We start from the raw sequence: 19,350 nt of genomic DNA on the forward strand, positions 1-19,350 counted from the left end.
AACCAAAAATTGAGATTTTAAGCCAAACGATGCAAGTTAAAAACTTTTGAACTCCATCGCATAAATAATATTGTAATTGTAATATTCAAGGGACCATTTATGTCAATTGTTTGGAATACATATGAAAGTTGGGGGGAAACAAACCGCATTTTACAAAACTCGGACACGTGTAGGTTAGAAAGGTTTTAATTTTGGAAAAGGTTTTATAAATGACCGTTGGAATTGGGAAACCAAAAGGTTTGGGTCAGTGTATTGGCACATAAAATATTACCTTCTCTACTCTTCCTTCTTCACTTATCCCGCTTCTTTCTCCAAACACCGTCGGAGATGACTCATCGCGACCTCTGTAACTCAGCTCACCGGAGACACAAGCACCCCCACCCTTGGTTGGACACCCACAACCACTTCGGTAATCCTAAGGAGTTATCTATAAGTTTTCATTCTTTTTCCCTCTTATTTTAGTTCTCTAGGGTTTTCTGTATTTCAGATGTTGTGATCTCCTATGTATGTATGGATACGAGAAAAATCAAAGAATACTCTAGTTTTCTAACTACACAAGTTGTACTGCAACTTAAAAACAGAAGGAAACTACATAGTTTTCCTGTAGTTTTGTTGACCGTTTCATAAAGGCTTTCTTCTCTATCTTTTTATTGATTTTTTTTCACTGTAAAATCTGATTTAGCGTGTATGGTACGCTTGTTTCAGAATGTGTTCTTATGAATAACCAATTTTATCAGATCACGATGTTTTACTCAAATCTCTTTTTGTGGAAGATTTAATCACATGATGATTATTTTGTTTCTTGTTTCTCTTCTGTTGATTTGCAATTTAGTAATAAAATAACTCTGATCAAACTCTTGGATTAGTCATGGTTTGAGTGTATTAGGTTTACCATATTATAGTTTGTTGGTTTGTTTTATGAGGTTAAATCATGTTTGGAGTGTTTATTAACATTTTTACTCGATTCTAATCTTATTTTAATATTGGCTAACAACAAAACAACATTGTTGTCACTGGTTATTATTAGGGTCACATAATTTGCCACATTTATCAAAATGTAGTTGGATTCCCCATGTTACATGACTTTTTGAAGATTGTAAAGCTTCCATATGAGTCTTAATTTATGTATTTCAGTTACTAATTTATGGTTATTTGATATGATAACTGGAGAAGTCAAGGTAAGAAACTAAATTGTACTTTGCTGATTACTTAATATTAATATACATGCAAAATGTCTAATAGGGTAATAATCAAAAAGCCTTTCCATATTGTTTACAGGCTACAGAAGTTCAAATTGCTAATGCTGTATGCATTGGATGTTGGACAACCAAATGTTGAGGTATAAATAAATGTATATGTTTACATGCTCACAACATTCATCACATGTTACTATGTTTTCCTATTAAGTACTCGTTTACTAGCCATGTATTGTTAGCTGTTTGATTTAAAACCTTCTAGTAGTTTTTTCTCATTCAAGTAGCTGACAAAAGAGCAGTTAAAAAAGGTTATTACTGATCCAGGAAACAAATGAGGATTCAGACTTGTACTTAGAGCCATCCATCACCTATATATAGAATTAGAAACTATACCCATCTGTAAGTTTTTACACATAATTCTAAGAATTTAAATGTTATCATGTTAAAATTATTTTTAGTTACTTGTCCCTGCAGCTTCTCAACCTTATTTTGTATCAAACATGGTTCCAATTTTTCAATAAAGAATTTGTACTTTGCAGATCCTAAATATTGCATGGAAAATGAAACTTGTGGTTATTTGTTATTCTCAGGAAAATGATTGCTTATTTATTTAAAAGATCCTAAATATTGCATGGAAAATGCCTTCAACACTTATTTCGTACGCTTGGTAATTCCTTACAATTTATATTTGTTATTTAGTCAAGTTTTTTATTTATCTAAAAAGTGTACTTTCTTTTAGCAAATTGAGACATCAGGGAAGGGAAATGCCACATGGTGGTGATCTTTGGTGGATTGAAATATTAGAAACAAGTGGTCAACATAAAGAGGGTGTTGGTGCTTACTTTTGTATCTCAGACGAGGTAATAATCAATTCTCTTGTGTGAATAAAAATATAAATATGAGAATTTTGTGACAAAACTTAAATTTTTTGAAGGAACCTCTTCATTTAGCTGTGATGCTTGAACAAGCATCTTATTGTTGTTACCTTTTAGCCAAACCAATTATATTTAGAAAGTATGGATTTCATCTCATTCTTTCTGATGATCTTGTTATTGCAATTTTTGTTAATATTTTAATAGATAATTTTGTTTTACTATAAGTATTTAATAGATAATTTTCTTTAATATTTACTCATAATAGCGAAGTATTTATACCTTTTCATCCAAAAACAACAAACCTTAACTTGAAGAAACACTAACACGTTTTTTATTATTATTATTATTTTTTTATTAGTGGACGACAAGGGTATTTCAAGAAAAACTTCAATTTTTGTGAACACATCATATGCCAAGTGCAATTGTGTTGGTCAATTCTTTGTGTATTGTATGATAGATTTTTTTTATCAACTATAGATTTCATGTTCATATTCACTCTTAATGTAAACCCTCTGGCCTCTACATTTCATCACCATAGATACTGATTTTGTTGTTCACTGAACGACACTGTACCCTTGTTCACTGAAATTGTATATATTTGAAAAAAAAACACATCACTAATTTGCTTTTTCTTTTGGTATGCATCTGAAACCTTTCGAGATTACAAGTAGATGGAGGAGAGTATGTTGAGTAGTTTATTATTTTTTAAGGCGGATTTGGTACAAAAAATACTTTATAATTTATTTATCTGCATTTTTTTAAAGATACAAATGGATGACTTATGCCAAGGCATGTATGTCACTTGTTTACTAATTTATCCTTGTTGGTTTTGTACCTTTCCAAATAAAATGAAGTTCATGATAAAACTGCTCTTTCTTTTTGGCTTACTTGCTATATTTTCATATTTGTGTAGGTCAACAACTTGAAATTGTTGGATGACATGGCAGAATTGAGTTCAGCCTACTGTGTTCCACAACTATATAAAAGAGTATATGATGGATGGGGTATAAATTGATTATTTTATATATCTTTCAACCAGCAAGGCATATTGATGCTCAGTTACATGTGTGGTTGTTATTGTAGTGTTATGAACGCGGTGAAGAGGCAAAAAGCATTTTTTAAAGGTAAAAATTTATAAAACTTCCTTCAGCATAAGGGAGGGAGGTTGCCTTGTAGTTTTCATTCCATACTTTAAAGAATATATAATCAGTCCGATATTATATATGGGGGAGATTAGTGTTTAACAAAATAAAAGACAACTTACTTTCATTTATGATTTCAGGTGCATCACCTTCCCCTTGTCTCCAGATGTCATGGATTGTAAGTTATTTTTAGGGCTAAATGCAATATATAACAACTTGCTTTCATTCATTTGTGTTTTATTTCAGCATGCTAGTTTCATTTCTTTCTATTACAACATTCTACTTTCAACTTTTTCATATGAAGACACTGTACTTTGAAAAATATACTACTTTTAGCTATTTTATTATTAGGACATTATACTTTTATAGATGTTTATAGCATTGTACTTTCATCTTTCTTTTTATCAGGGCATTCTGCTCTAAAAAATTATACCCAATCATATCATTTTCTTAATATTGTGACATTTAAGTATCGTCCTTCCATTTATTTCTGTTGTTTCACCATTGTAATTTCAACTTATTATTATTATTATTATAAAGGTGTTGCATTATAAAGTTCTATGCATTTATAGCGTTGTACTTGTAATATTTCTTGTTAGGACATCATACTTTCAATCCAATCATAGCAATGGAAATTGCTTTGCTTTGTGTTTTGATGGCATTGGTATAATTCAGTGGATTTTTACAAGTGCAATGCTATATATATATATATACATATATATATATATATATATATATATATATATATATATTAGAAATAAATGAAAATAGGATGCTACAATACCCACATCCATGAGAATACATTGGTATTTCTTGCATTTAAACAAATATTGATGCATATAATAAGTATTTATGTTTCAGAAGTAAAGTTTGTGGATGTCCCTAAGATATTAATAGTTACTTAAGTAATTCTTGAAAGATACCATTATTAAGTAATCCTTTCCACACACACACACACACATATATATATATATATATATATATATATATATATATATATATATATATATATATATATATATATATATATATGTTGTCTCATAAGTTTGTATGTTCTAGTTGAATGTTATTTAGATGCTAAGCTATAAAACATTATATTAAATATTATACCTTCATAATCTAACCTATGAGGACATTGTAATTTTTGTTATCTTTCCTATTAAGTCACTGTGCTTTGAAAAACTAAACATGTTTGGTTTTGGATACCAATTATAGCATTATAACTTCAAAGTTTTTATTATTTAGATAGTTTACTATCAAAATCTAACCAATTGCATGCAGCATTATACTCCAAATCGTAACATTATATTTTCAAAATCCACCCTTTTAAGACATTGTAGTTTTGATACATTCTGCTTTAGAATCTAAACTTGTTTAACCATGGTTACCAATTATAACATCATACTTAATTTTGATTTTATTTTTCATATTAAGACATCATAAGTATTTATATAATACCATTAAGTCTATTATTAGAACGAAATCAAGTTCCACAATTGAGTATTATTTGGATTACAAAACATTTTATTTCTGCCTTAATCTTTCAAGTTTCCACTAAAAGCTGTGTAATGTTGTGGCAAGAAGAATCGAATCAAGTCCCACAATCAACACCCCCCCCCCTCCCTGGAAAGGTATGCACTAATCAAGGCTATCTCTCATTAAGGCATAAGAATCAATTTTTTTATACTCATATCAGATGCTGTACATAATATTTTATAATATTTTGTATTTTGCCAGCCTTGTTTGATTTTCTGATTTGAAACAGCTCATGTGCAACTTTGAGAAATGATTGATCGAAAGCGTTCCTGAGATACTGTCTCTGTAAATTGAAGCTTCATTGATTTAAATTTAGTCATGTAATGTTTTCTGTGTTTATTTTCAGATTAAAAATATTAATTTTTTTTGAATAATGGCAACAAAAGAGGTAAAGACGATGCATCAAGTTTCTCTACCAATGATGATGGAAATCATATCACCAAATTGGTTATGATAACAAGCAGCCTCAAAACTTATGTTAAATTTTTAAGGGGAATTGTGGGAAATAACAAGGTACACTATTAGTTCCAATGGATATCATCAAATAACTAATAAGGGTGTTGTTATCATTGAATCTCAAATAAGGGCATTTATGTCTTCAAGTCATGAAATTATGAACTTGGTTTATCAAATTACCACCTTCTATTCTCTGATTACATGCTGACAAAGCATGGAAGTGATATGCAGGTAGTTATGAGTCTATGACCCTGTTTGTGTATTTCCAGAAGTACCCCTCATTTTCTAAATTTTTTGCTTATTTATTACTTCAGGAAATGGTGTGGTCTTTGGTAGATTGAAACATTAAAAACAAGTGGTCAATATAAATAGGGTAACAATGAAATGCCTCTCCATAGTGTTTATAGGCTTCAAATTCCAAATGTTGTATGGATCAGATGTTGGACAAGTACCAAATGTTGAGGTATAAATAAATTTATCTGTTTACATGTTCACAACATTCATCACATATTACACTGCTTTCCTATTAAGTAACTTGTTTACTAGCCAATTTAGCCTTGTAGTATTGGTTGTTTGATTTAAAACTGGTTATTGCTGATGCAGGAAACAATGAGGATTCAAATTTGTACTTAGAGCCATCCATCACCTATAATATAGAATTAGAAACTATACCCATTTGTAAGTTTTTACACATAATTCTAAGAGTTTAAATGTTATCATTTCAAAATTATTTTTAGTTACTTGTCCCTGCAGCTTCTCAACCTGATTTTGTATCAACATTGTTCCAATTTTTCAATAAAGAATTTGTACACAATGTATCCTTTACAGACCATGAAGCCTTTGATCATGTATTACATGTAAGTTTTTAAAATGCATTGTTGCTCGCTCTCCCATTTAAATTACATGGCTTTAATTACAATGAATGTGCAGGCCTTTTGGTTGTTTTTTTTTCAAATGACATTGATCCTATCAATAAGTTTGTGGATCTTTTTAACATGAATCAGTTACCCCTGCTTCTGATCATGAACCAAATCCATGGGAATTGAATGTCAGTGCATTTCATGTGATACAATCTGTTTCCATCTTTTCATAAAGTGAAATTTGAATGACATGGATTTTTTTAACAGATGTCTAATGCTTCTCCTGGTCAGCATCTTGGCTTTTTGCTCAGCAGAGAGGATGCAGGTGAGGTTCTTTCTGAAAAAAAAGTTATTTAAGGTTGTATAATAGAATAACTATCCGTAAATATAATCTTTTTAACCTTTCTCAATTGCATTAGTTGAAGGATATTATTCCTAACATGACTTGTTCTAAATCAGCATGTTGTTTTTCTTTCCTACCTTTTCTGTTTTAATCCTACTAGCAATTTAGGGCATCCATAGAAATTTGAGGGAATTGGAATGGAATAATCCTTAAGTTACACATGTGGTTGACAAAATGGATGGAATTGGATTCCATTAAACTCCCCCAAAATCTGTGTTCAACGGATTTATCATTCCTAGGGAAGAATTGGAATTCCTTTATATATTTCTTCATTAAAAAGACTAAGTTTGTCATTACAAACCAAATATTGTTTTTCAAATCTTGCATCTTCTTATGTATTGTCACCCCTAATTTATCCTAATATACAACTCTATAAATGTAGATATTTATAATCAATTGTTATATTAGTATTAATTAGTTATCTGTCTTCATTTTTAATGGTATGTTACTTTTTCTTTTAGTGTTTATGAAATTAGAGTATGTATGTTAGATGTTTATATAATTAGTGTTTACTAGTTGTCTTATGAGTGAAATCTTTTCTAGTAAATATCTATTATTTTATAAAAAAAAGTCACTAAAGGGTGTTTTGGTCATTTAACATAATTTCACTTCAATTCTTTTGAATAATTTGCAAACCAAACACAAAACAACACATAAAATGAATCGAAATCCTTTCCATTTACTTTCAACTATACACATGACATATTCCAATTTGTTGACCAATTCCATTCATTTTAAAAGTATTTTGCAAACCACAAGTTACTTTACATTACTCTGAGATTAATTGCTATTCTTAATTCCGATTCCTTTGACAAAATTCCATTTTATACTCTGCAACAAGAAAAGGTTTTAGAAATCAAATACATATGTTGTGGTTTAGAAAAGGAAAAGAAGATGCCCCCGAGAATCAAAGTGTTAACATGTATGTTTTTACCCTTAACACTAGAAATAACTTCATACTTTTTATGTTCTTATTTAGTTTTTTTGTTAATGTTTAAAGGTACATTTTTAGTTCCATTGAATCTCAAATACCTTGCTTTATCAGATAACTACCTTCAATCCATTGATTACAAGCTGACAAAGCCTAGAAACAATATACAGGTGTACAGGTAGCTATAGTTATGAGTCTACGACCCTGTTTGTGTATTTCCAGAAATACCCCTCTGTATCTAAAACTTGTGCTTATTATTATTCTCAGGAAAATGATTGCTTATTTATTTGAAAGATCATAAATATTGCATGGAAAATGCCTTCAACACATATTTCGTACGCTTGGTAATTCCTTACAATTTATATTTGTTATTTAGTCAAGTTTTAGTAAATTGAGACATCAGGGAAGGGAAATGCCACATGGTGGTGGTCTTTGGTGGATTGAAATATTAGAAACAAGTGGTGAATATAAAGAGGGTGCTGGTGTTTAAGGTAATATTCAATTCTCTTTTGTGAATAAAAATATAAATATGAGCAAAACTTCATATTTTTTGCAGGAACCTCTTCGTTCAGCTGTGATGCTTGAACAAGGATCTGATTGCTGTTACCTTTTAGGAAAACCAATTATATTAAGAAAGTATGGATTTCATCTCATTCTTTCTGATGATCTATATAAGAAATGCGAGCAGGTATTGCAAACTTTGTTAATATTTTAGTAGATAATTTTGTTTTACTTTTAGTACTTAATAGATAGTTTTCTTTAATATTTACTCATAATAGCAATGTATTTATAGTTTTTCATCCAAAAACAACAAACGTTAACTTGAAGAAACACTAACAGATTTTTTTTTCTTATTATTATTTTTTTAGTGGACGACAAGGTTATTTCAAGAAAAACTTCAATTTTTGTGAACACATCATATGCCAAGTGCAGTTGTGTTGGGTCAATGTTTTATGTATGGTATGACTATGATAGATTGTTTTTCTTTTTACATTTGCTGGTAAGCAACTTAAGGCATAATAATAGTGTATATCTATCTATCTGCAGCAACCCGGGACCCAACACATGTATGATTTTCCAAGGTAAAATTAATATTGTGTAGACATGTATAGTTTTCCAAGGTTCAATGATTTATTCAACATAACCAACTTCCTGATGCTTTTTAAGATTATGCACAACATCCAGCTGAAGAAGTTGATGAATACATACTCTGATAGACACGGGGTAATTTTTTCATTATTTAACAAATGTAACTAACTACTCTTTTTTTCATTGTTTAATTAATAGTCTGATCTCTTTGAAAAATAAAAAGGTGCAACACCACATCACCTCTGGATAAAATTAGTTTAATAGGAGAAGATTGTCAAATAAGACATGAGTAGTTGATACATACGTTTCACATACATGGGATTAATTTTGCATAAATCAATGTACATTTTTCTTGTTCCATGGTTTGGGTGTTTTTTTTATCAACTCTATATTTCATATTCATGTATAATATACATTCTTAATGTAAACCCTCTACATTTCATCACCATAGTTACTGATTTTGTTGTTTTGGTAGTTAGTGGTAGAACAAGGGTACAGTGTCGTTCTTCTAGAGAAATTGAAGACAAGAAATTGGTACCTTACAATTTACATCATAATTTTGTGTACGCATCTGCATAATACTTTTTTCATTGAAATTGCATATATTTGAAAAAAAAAACACATCACTAATTTGCTTTTTCTTTAGGTATGCATCTGAAACCTTCCGAGATTACAAGTAGATGTAGGAGAGTATGTTGAGTAGTTTATTATTTTTTAAGGCGAATTAGGTACATAACAAATACTTTATAGTTTATTTATCTGCATTTTTTTAAAGATACAAATGGATGACTTATGCCACAAGTCTCAGTCAGCTATTGGTTTTGGGTTAGTGGTCCATGCCCAAGGCATGTTACTTGTATACTAATTTATCCTTGTTGGTTTTGTACCTTTCCAAAGAAAAATAAGTTCATGACAAAACTGCTCTTTCTTTTTGGCTTACATACTATATTTTCATATTTGTGTAGGTCAACAACTTGAAATTGTTGGATGACATGGCGGAATGAAGTTCAATCATTGATGCTCAGTTACGTGTGTGTGGTTGATTATTCCAGTGCTATGAATGCAATGAAGAGGCAAAAAGCATTATTTAATGAGGAGGCAAAAAACATTTTTTAAATGTAAAAATTTACAAAACTTCCTTCAGCACAAGGGAGGGAGGGCGCCTTGTAGCTTTCTTTCCATACTTTAAAGAATATATGATCCGTCCAATATTATCTTTCAGGCATCTCCTATGATATGCTATGGTATGTGAGGGAGTTTAATTAGTAGTATTTAACAAAATAAAAGACAACTTACTTTTGTTTATGGTTTCAGGTGCATCAACCTTCCCTTGTCTCCTGATGTCATGGATTTTCTTAAAGTTTAAGTAACTTTTAGGGCTAAATGCAATATATAACAACTTACTTTCATTCATTTGTGTTTTATTTCAGCATCGTAGTTTCATTTCTTTCTGTTACAGTATTCTACTTTCAACTTTTTCATATGAAGACATTATACTTTAAAAAATATACCCAATTATATAGCTTACTACTTTTTAGCTATTTTATTATTTGGACATTTTATTTTTATAGATGTTTATAGCATTGTACTTTCATCTTTCTTTTATTAGGGCATTTTGCTTTGCAAATTATACCCAATTATAGCATTTTCTTGTTGTGACATTTTACTTTGAATAATCTATCGATTTATTGCATTTACTATCATTTATTTATTTATTTTTGCTTTTTAGGACATTATATTTCGACAGATTTAAATTGCTATGTCTCGTCTTTAAATGAAAGTAGGATACTACAATGCACAAATCAATGAAAGTACATTGATATTTCTTGCATTTAAACATTTATAAGATTTTGTCAGGAGAGAAGTAATTGATGAAGGATGGATTCAATTGATATAGGGTTGTGGGCACCTGGAGGCCGCTTAAAGATTATTGATAGGTAAGATGTAAGAAATTAATAATTATTTAAAGTAATTCTTGAAAGATACCATTATTAGTGAAGAAAAAAATTGCAATTAATGTTTTTTCTCATTTCTCTTTCATTGATTTGGATTTTATTAGCAAAATAACTCTGGTCAAAATCTTGGATTAGTCATTTGGTATGAATGTGTTAAGTCTAACATATTGTAGTTGGTTTTTTTATCAACACTTATCAACACATAGATTGATTCCTGATAGAGAATGAGTCGTATATGAATATAGGGGCAAAAATGGAGGGACTTATTTGGAATATTTCTTTTTTACTGTTTTACACCCCATTCTAGAAACACCTTAGCTAAGTATAAGTAAGAGTCATGTAGTAGTGGGGAATATCTTTTGTATTTTTGGTTAGAAAGAATCGGCTAACAATATAGTTTGGGCAGGAAGGTTATCTTCTCTGATTTGTTTCATTGTATCTGCATCTCCATTTTAGTGAAACTGAAGCTTCTTTTCCATTTTTAAATCTCCCGTTAGATTCCTTGTTTATTTGTTGGTTATTGTTTCTATCAATTCTCCATGAAGATTGCAAGTAAAGCTTAATTTATGTATTTAATTTCTTATTTGTAGTTATTTGATAAGGAAAATCTGGAGAAAAAGCTAAATGACCATATACGATGCGAAGGTAAATAACCAAACCCTACTTTACTGAATACTTATATATATATATATATATATATATATATATATATATATATATATATATATATATATATATATATAGAGAGAGAGAGAGAGATAGATGTTTCTTTGATTTTCATCATTTTCATTTTTAAATAAGTTATTGCTTTGGATCGGATTTTGGGCCAACTCAATATTGATTGATTATGCTAGATAGTGTTTTTTTTCTCATTGCTAACAAGAGTTGTAATGTTTATTAAAAAAAGGTTTGTTGACATACTTTTAGTTTGGTATTGCACGTAATAATACATCTCGTATCATGCATTTGTTGTTATCGTTAGTTTTTACGGTGGCCATTATGTTAAATTTTATGTACAAAAAGTGTATCTAATACCTTAAGATTTGCTAAGTTGATGTAACAACAAATCAGAATCTATTGGATGTTAAATTATGTAAAATGTTATATAAAATATACTAGCCGTTTACCGGCGCCAAGCGACGGATACAAATAGTTTGTTTTGGAAGATAGTTTTAATGTGACAATTAGTTTCATTTAGGTTTGAGGTAGTTTCTTACGGCCTTTTAGCGGACTGTTTTGTGTTATAAAATCTACAACCTCAAAATAAGAATAACATTAAAGAAATATTTTTTTACAAAAGTTTACATCATTATTCTTAAATAAAAGCTTATATATATATATATATATATATATATATATATATATATATATATATATATATATATATATATATATATATATATATATATATATATATATATATATATTCTATAATTTTTAATAAAAAGCTAATCTCAACATATTTTTTGGAGGTTTTCAAAAAGTTAACTATTAACTTTTGTTAAGGAGGATGCAATAACAAAATCAATTAGCAGTAATTCCCTCCTAAAAAATAGGTTTCATAGAAACAAAGAAAAAAGAAGATTGTTTATCTCATCTCGTATAATAATTATAGTGTTGTACTATTTTTTTTAATATAACATGCTTATATTTTTTAATATAACATGCTTATATTCAAGATGTTAAAAAAAATAAAAACATGAAATATATAAGATTGTTTTAATGTTAAAATAATGTAAAATTAATAATATTACAAGCAATTTGGACTGTTTTCCATGATGGGTTTTTGTTATCTTTGGTAAGGATTAATTATTAGTCGTTTGGAGGAGATTAACATTAAATGATTGTATGTAATTTTATATTTTTTATCTCTTAAATTTCAAGAAATGATGAATATATTTAATATAATAGAATAGATAATTCCACTAAATACACGACGTAATAATTATTGTTATTATTATGTTGATTTACAAAAAAACGCACCCACCAAATAAAAAAATTGTTTTGATGATATAAAATATCTTGTTAATATTATAACTTTTTCTTTTATTTATTGCTGTAACATTTTTAATTTCTATATTTTCGGTAATTAAATACAAAATTAACAATCAATACAATTTACATTAAAATAAAAATGACAAAATAATAAATGTTATAGATAGTAGTTATCATAAACTAAAAGGGGGGAATTGAAAATATAACACAAATCGGTAAAATAAATATAACCAGTCAACGTCTCTCATGTCAAATAGGGGCATCATAGCAAATTTCGGGTGCGAATAAAATCCCCTAGGAGAGGGGTGTAAGCAGATAGATACAACCAATAAAGCTCAAAGAAAAAAACAAAAAGGGGGTAATAAGCAGGTAAATATGAAAACACAATCATTGAGGTATTTTTTTCCCAAATGTAAAATCATTGTATGTAATAACCCGTAAAACTTTTTGGAGATGATCTAACAGTTGAAGTAATTGTTCTTCACAATGGGGAAAAAACCAACCTCCAAAAAGCAGTTTACTTTTACCCAACAGACCCAAATTATAAGACCAAAATAGGCAAGATAGAAGGAAACTTGTTAACCAAGCTCAAATCAAAATCTGACCAATAATTGATTTTAATCTTAACACCAAACACATGAGTCAGATGCCAAACATAAGAAATCAAATTATGATCTTTACAATCATGAGTCATGATAGCTAAGAGAGCAACAAGGCACGATTGGAAAAGCATTTTTCAGCTCCTAAAATCCATCAAAGCAAAATCCTTGTTAATTCTTACTATCCTACTATCTATGCATAGAAACAACGAATATTCACATTAATCACCATGTTATCAATCAGAGTCGATATATAGGGAACAGAAAAATGAAGACACATAATTTGAGACAGAACTCTTATTCAAGCCAAACGATTCAACCCCATTACAAGTGGCACACTTACACATATAACTTAGGGTTCATTTCCACACAGCGACTGTATATGAAATTCGGATTTTGAAATCATGATACACAACTAAAACCAACAGTGTTGAAATTTGATAAGCAAAACAGTCAACTGTATAGAAAATCGATCATCTAATTAAGCAGCGAGAGAACCAACAATTGGGTACTTAGCTTCGAATTTCTTTTCCCAATCATCAAGAATTCCCCCAACTCCTTTTCGGTGAGCCCATGGAGAGATCCAATAACATCCTCATCGTTCTTGCTCATCTTGGCTAGGGCCCTGCTCGCATCTTTACCGGCAAACATTGCGTAGGAGCCGCCAGGACCATAGAAGGACTTTGCGGTGCTTACATCAAAGATACGACCCTTCACGCCGATGTATATGGGGTTTGATGGATCTGTGCCATCGTACTGCTTCAACTGATCTAGTGTTAGCTCCATAGATGAAGATGAATTTCTGACCTTCTTTGTGAATTTTCAATTTTAGGCGAGTGTTGTTTTCGGACCGAAGAGAAGTTGATTTTTAGATCAAGTTTTCTCAGTGGTTGTTGGGATATATTCCTTTTTCCAATCGGTATTGTTTAGGGTATTATCCTTTTATCAAGAATCGAAAAACAAAGTAATTTATTCTTGTTTTATATATATATATATATATATATATATATATATATATATATATATATATATATATATATATATATATATATATATATATATATATATATATATATATATATATATATATATATATATATATATATATATATATATATATATATACTAGCCGTCTACCCGCGCAAAGCGGCGAACGGCGAATAATTTGATCTCTTTAGAGTTAAAACCATTTTGCGTTCACTTCGAGAAATGAATATTAAATGATATCTATTTTTCAAGAGCATTACCATACCATATTAAGGGGGTGTTTGGCTAAGCTTTTTTAAAACAACTTATTAGATTCCGCATCACTATAAGTTAAAAAAGTGTTTGGATTAAAATAACTTATTCCGGTGGGAAACCTCTAATACGTCATTTTTTCATAAGTTACCCTACACTTACTTATTAACTTATAAGCTGATAAACTAATAAGTAATAAACTTTTTTGCCAAACACCCCCTAAATGGTTATTACTTCCATTTATACATACCCAAACCACTTGTACTGTTTATCGTCCTCTTTTTTTTTTTTTTTTTTTCCGTTTTCCTTAATTCCTTTATTAATTTAATATCCTACTAAGTAAAATGCTAAAATATATAAATAATAGTTTATAAAAATAAACCTTTAGAATATCAGGTGTTGTGATTCAAAAGTCGATAAATAGGCCTTTGAGAAGGCCAAAATACTCAGGTGTCAACTTGTTTATTGTGATTTTAAACCAAGTTTGGTCACAAATTAAAACATTTTCAACGATGGTATGTAATTCAAAGATTCATATTGATTTAGGTTCTCGAAACCTTAAAATATTGAACAAAATCTATATAGAACTTTATAATAAGGACAATAATCACCGTAATCAGGAAGTCCATGTGATAAAACTTGATATTATAAGGACCAATGATGAAAAAGGTTTCATTTTTAGACTAAACAAGATGAAAAATATACAAACTACCTTAATCATGTCAAATCTTGTGTTTAACCGTTCTTTATTGCAAAAGTAAGATGCCAAAATATACAAACTAATGATAATACAATGCTCTAACTGGCCCTCTTGGTTGAGTTCTTTGAATCTGCAAAACCAACACATTAAAGAAACATAGTAAAAACCTTTTTAGGAACAAACCTGATATAATAAAGCCTTCACCCAATATTTTTATAAGATAAAAATAAAAAAAGTTAAAAATGATGAAATTAATTACAAGTAAGGATTAAAATAAAAATATGTTAAGAAAGAGCCAACTGCGGGAGAGATATTTGAATCAACATGTATTTTCTGATGGTTTCAAATTTTGAATTATCCGAAATTCAGGGAAGGAGATAGAATTTGTTGAGAAATATTAGGATTCAAAACACATGTTAAAATTTAATATTATTTTATTGATAACTACTTGTACTACTAGCTTAATGATTTGAACGTCTTAAAAAAATAATATTATTATATTCAATCTATTTTTAGAAATAGTGAGATTTCTTTTATAAGATAGTAAAGATATATATATATATATATATATATATATATATATATATATATATATATATATATATATATATATATATATATATATATATATATATATATATATATATATATATATATATATATATATATATAAGAGGCTAGGTTAAAATGTTTTTACATTTATTGTGTGCTAAAATGCACCGATAGAAATTTTGTAAAATTATATTATTATTTAATTAAATAATGATACATATTAAATGGTTTCTATAATTGTATGTATATTAAATGATATCCATAATTATAATTTTCTTTTTATGAAAATTAATTAAATTCGTCATTAATGCCAGCAATAACATTCAGAATGAATTCGTATCTAGTTTTTTATGTCAGCAATAACATTATTTCAGGACCCACTCACTTAAAATACAATAAAGTTGTATTAAATATGAAGAATTAGGGTGTATCCTAGTTGAATATACTATCGTTCTCCTAGAATACACTCTTATTATTTTATATATGAATTCATTCTGAATAAATATTATTATTGATATTAATGACGAATTAAATTAAGTCCATAAAAAGAATTTATAAATATGGATACCATTTAATATACATTTAATGTTTTACTCAATTCTTATTGGTGCATTCTAGCACACAATAGATATGATAAACATTTGAACCTACCCTCTCTCTCTCTCTCTCTCTCTCTCTCTCTCTATATATATATATATATATATATATATATATATATATATATATATATATATATATATATATATATATATATATATATATATATATATATAGGGTTAGGTTATTTTGTTTTCACTATCTATTGTGTGCATGTATGACTGATTCTGAACCAATCATTTTAGTTATTTTAAGAAAGTAATTAATGCATATTACATGTTGAAGACATTTTAGTTATTGGTTCGGAATCAATCATACAGGCACACAATAGATAGTGAAAACATTTAATAGTTAGGTTCAATGTTTTCACTATCTATTGTGTGCATGTATGACTGATTCTGGACCAATCATTTTAGTTATTTTAAGAAAGTAATTAATGCATATTAAATGCTGAAGATGTAATTAATATATATATATATATATATATATATATATATATATATATATATATATATATATATATATATATACTTTTGAAAATATATGTTTAACTTTTTGACAAAATTATAAAAATGGGCGTTATAGTTTGTTATTATAGTGGTAAAATCCAAACCTTGTCAAAATTATGGATATGGTAGTTTTGTTATGGATCTAGTATGTAAAAATAAATAAATAAAAATAAAAATAAAAAATTGTTTTATATTTAATATTTAACTTACATATTTTTTTATTATACATTAAATATTTATTAATATTAAAATAGAAAAAGGCCTATACCTATTGTGTTTTAACTATCTATTGTTTGTGTGCATGTATGATTAATAGTAGACCAATCATTTTAGTTATTTTAATAAAGTAATTAATGCATATTATATGTTGAAGATATAAAGAATATTAATTAAATTTTTAGCATTTAATATGCATTAATTACTTTCTTAAAATAACTAAAATGATTAGTCCATAATCAATCATACATGCACACAATAGATAGTAGAAACATTTGAACCTGACTCTCTCTCTCTCTCTCTCTCTCTTTCTCTCTCTCTCTCTCTCTCTCTCTCTCTCTCTCTCTCTATATATATATATATATATATATATATATATATATATATATATATATATATATATATGGCTAGGTTAAATTGTTTTTTATATTTATTGTATGGTATAATGCACCAATAGGAATTTAGTAAAATTTAATTATTATTTAATTAAATAATAATGAATATTAAATGATTTCTATAATTGTATGTATATTAAATGATATCCATAATTATAATTTTCTCATTATGGAAACTAATTAAATTCGTCATTAATGTCAGCAATAACATTCTTTCAGAATACATTCGTATCTAGGTTTGTATGTCAGCAATAACATTCTTTTAGGACTCACTCACTTAAAATACAATAAAGTTGTATGAAATATGAAGAATGAGAGTGTATTCTACCAGAATTTACTCTCGTTCTGCTAGAATACACTCTGATTATTCTATATATGAATTCATTCTGAAAGAATATTATTATTGACATTAATGACGAATTTATTTAGTTTCCATAAAAAAGAATTATAAGTATGAATATCATTTAATATACATTTAATGTTTACTAAATTCTTATTGGTGCATTGTAGCACACAATAGATGTGAGAACATTTGAACATATATATATATATATATATATATATATATATATATATATATATATATATATATATATATATATATATATATATATATATATATATATCATCCTTTTAGGTACATTCTTAGTTTCTATTAAAGATGAAGATTGTTTCTTACACTGTCTCTTTTTATCTATACTAAAGACGAAGATGTTTTCTTACAAATATGGGATGAGGGTCTTGATCCTCCAATTTTGTTTCATATGTTTATATATTGGTGATTAGTGGTTTTTGGTCGATGATAGTGGGGACAGTCATAGGTATAACGATGGTGTAAGGTGGGGGTGAAACCATGCTGACTTGTGTTTGAAAACCCTAGGGTTGTTGGATGTAACATTCGTTTTCCAGAATTGATCAATTGGTGACTTAAATGAGAAAAAGTTATGTTTTATGGAGAAAACCACATGTCATGGTGATGGGTGGATGAACACGACATGACATAACAATTTAGTGAAGAACGTGTTTGGCTTGTTTACCACAACGTGGCAAGGTGTTGGCCATTGTGTGGTATCTGTTGCAGCCAAGCCCATGAATTTTTTAGGGTTTCTCCCATATTTAAGGACCTTAACTTTAGGGTCAGGTCATTCTCTTCAGCCTCCACCCTACAGTCTCGACACCCTATCCATTTTTTTAGTGTTCTTGAGGTATTCTTGGCCATTTGAAGGTTCATTTTTCATGCCTTGGTGTGGAGCTTGAAGATCAAGTTGCCTGCAAAGTGTTTTGGTGAAGAGATCAAGCATAGATCTTGCAAAATGACTTCATTTATGGACCACTGTAAGTATAGAGCTTCAACATTTGCTTCAAGTTTGTTAGAGCTCATGGACCATTTTTATGTTTTTGGCCCTTCTTGGTGGTGTGCGTGTGAGATGACTCCAGCCCATTCTAGGCTCTAAGGACTGTCATTTGGTGTAATGTATCAAAAATGCTAAGTGAAAATTTTCTTTAAATCAATAAAAAGCAACCATTCATTCAATTTGAAATCCCATCATAGTAAAAAAAAACATGTGATGTAGTCATTAGAGTACAAAACAAGTCAAGTGATGCGGAACACTGGTGGATGTGATGCAATCACGTCGTGCTCTTTCCCTTGGAACCAGAAATAGTTGAAACTATAAACAATAAATGGTAAGCACACAGCTTAGTGATTTCCACCAAAGTATCGCATACCATACATATATATCAGCTTGAAGCTATAACAGGTCTATTTCGCCTCCGAGTCTATTTCAACTCAATGGGTATTTTTCAACCGAACGAGTCTATTTCACCCCCGAGTCTATTTCAACTTAATCAATGTTTTCAACTGAATGGATCTATTTCACCCCACATATATAACATACATGCCTATCAGCAAGAGTCACAAAGATAACAATCACATAACGACACCTAATGTCCTATAGTACAATAAGAAGACTCACCTCGATCAGTAAACGAAAAGATCTCACACACAAGCTGCTGGTGCTAAAGTTTCTCCCACTAAACATAACAAAACCAAACCCTAATTAGCAATTAGGGTAAATACCACAACTCAGCAAGTCCAAATACCA

The 19,350-nt window shown here is 28.8% G+C and overlaps 1 protein-coding gene and 2 long non-coding RNA genes across 4 annotated transcripts; 2 read left to right on the forward strand and 1 right to left on the reverse strand.

Moving 5' to 3' along the window:
* The first annotated feature begins 246 nt into the window (after positions 1 to 246).
* LOC122196973 (uncharacterized) lies at positions 247 to 3,893 on the forward strand. 2 transcript variants are annotated; one of them, XR_006189730.2, is made up of 8 exons: positions 247 to 409; positions 1,279 to 1,339; positions 1,521 to 1,595; positions 1,787 to 1,863; positions 1,936 to 2,056; positions 2,985 to 3,075; positions 3,155 to 3,195; positions 3,354 to 3,893. It is a non-coding gene; the product is annotated as an uncharacterized LOC122196973 (long non-coding RNA). The 2 variants fall into 2 exon arrangements; XR_008231191.1 differs by lacking the exon at positions 1,521 to 1,595.
* Positions 3,894 to 4,358: 465 nt separating this feature from the next.
* On the forward strand, positions 4,359 to 10,010 carry LOC122196836 (uncharacterized). The gene is made up of 14 exons (XR_006189033.2): positions 4,359 to 5,436; positions 5,520 to 5,668; positions 5,809 to 5,883; positions 5,959 to 6,062; positions 6,136 to 6,253; positions 6,333 to 6,390; positions 7,514 to 7,577; positions 7,667 to 7,890; positions 7,956 to 8,087; positions 8,269 to 8,359; positions 8,447 to 8,481; positions 8,567 to 8,623; positions 9,454 to 9,732; positions 9,803 to 10,010. It is a non-coding gene; the product is annotated as an uncharacterized LOC122196836 (long non-coding RNA).
* A 3,296-nt stretch (positions 10,011 to 13,306) lies between these two features.
* Positions 13,307 to 13,964, reverse strand: LOC111917285 (probable steroid-binding protein 3). The gene is given in 2 exon segments (XM_023912976.3): positions 13,307 to 13,587; positions 13,590 to 13,964. Coding segments are annotated over 2 exon segments (303 nt in total). The 5' UTR covers positions 13,824 to 13,964; the 3' UTR covers positions 13,307 to 13,518.
* Between the last annotated feature and the right edge of the window lie 5,386 nt (positions 13,965 to 19,350).

This window comes from Lactuca sativa, chromosome 3 (assembly GCF_002870075.4).
Source record: "Lactuca sativa cultivar Salinas chromosome 3, Lsat_Salinas_v11, whole genome shotgun sequence".
Classification (NCBI taxonomy): Eukaryota; Viridiplantae; Streptophyta; class Magnoliopsida; order Asterales; family Asteraceae; genus Lactuca; species Lactuca sativa.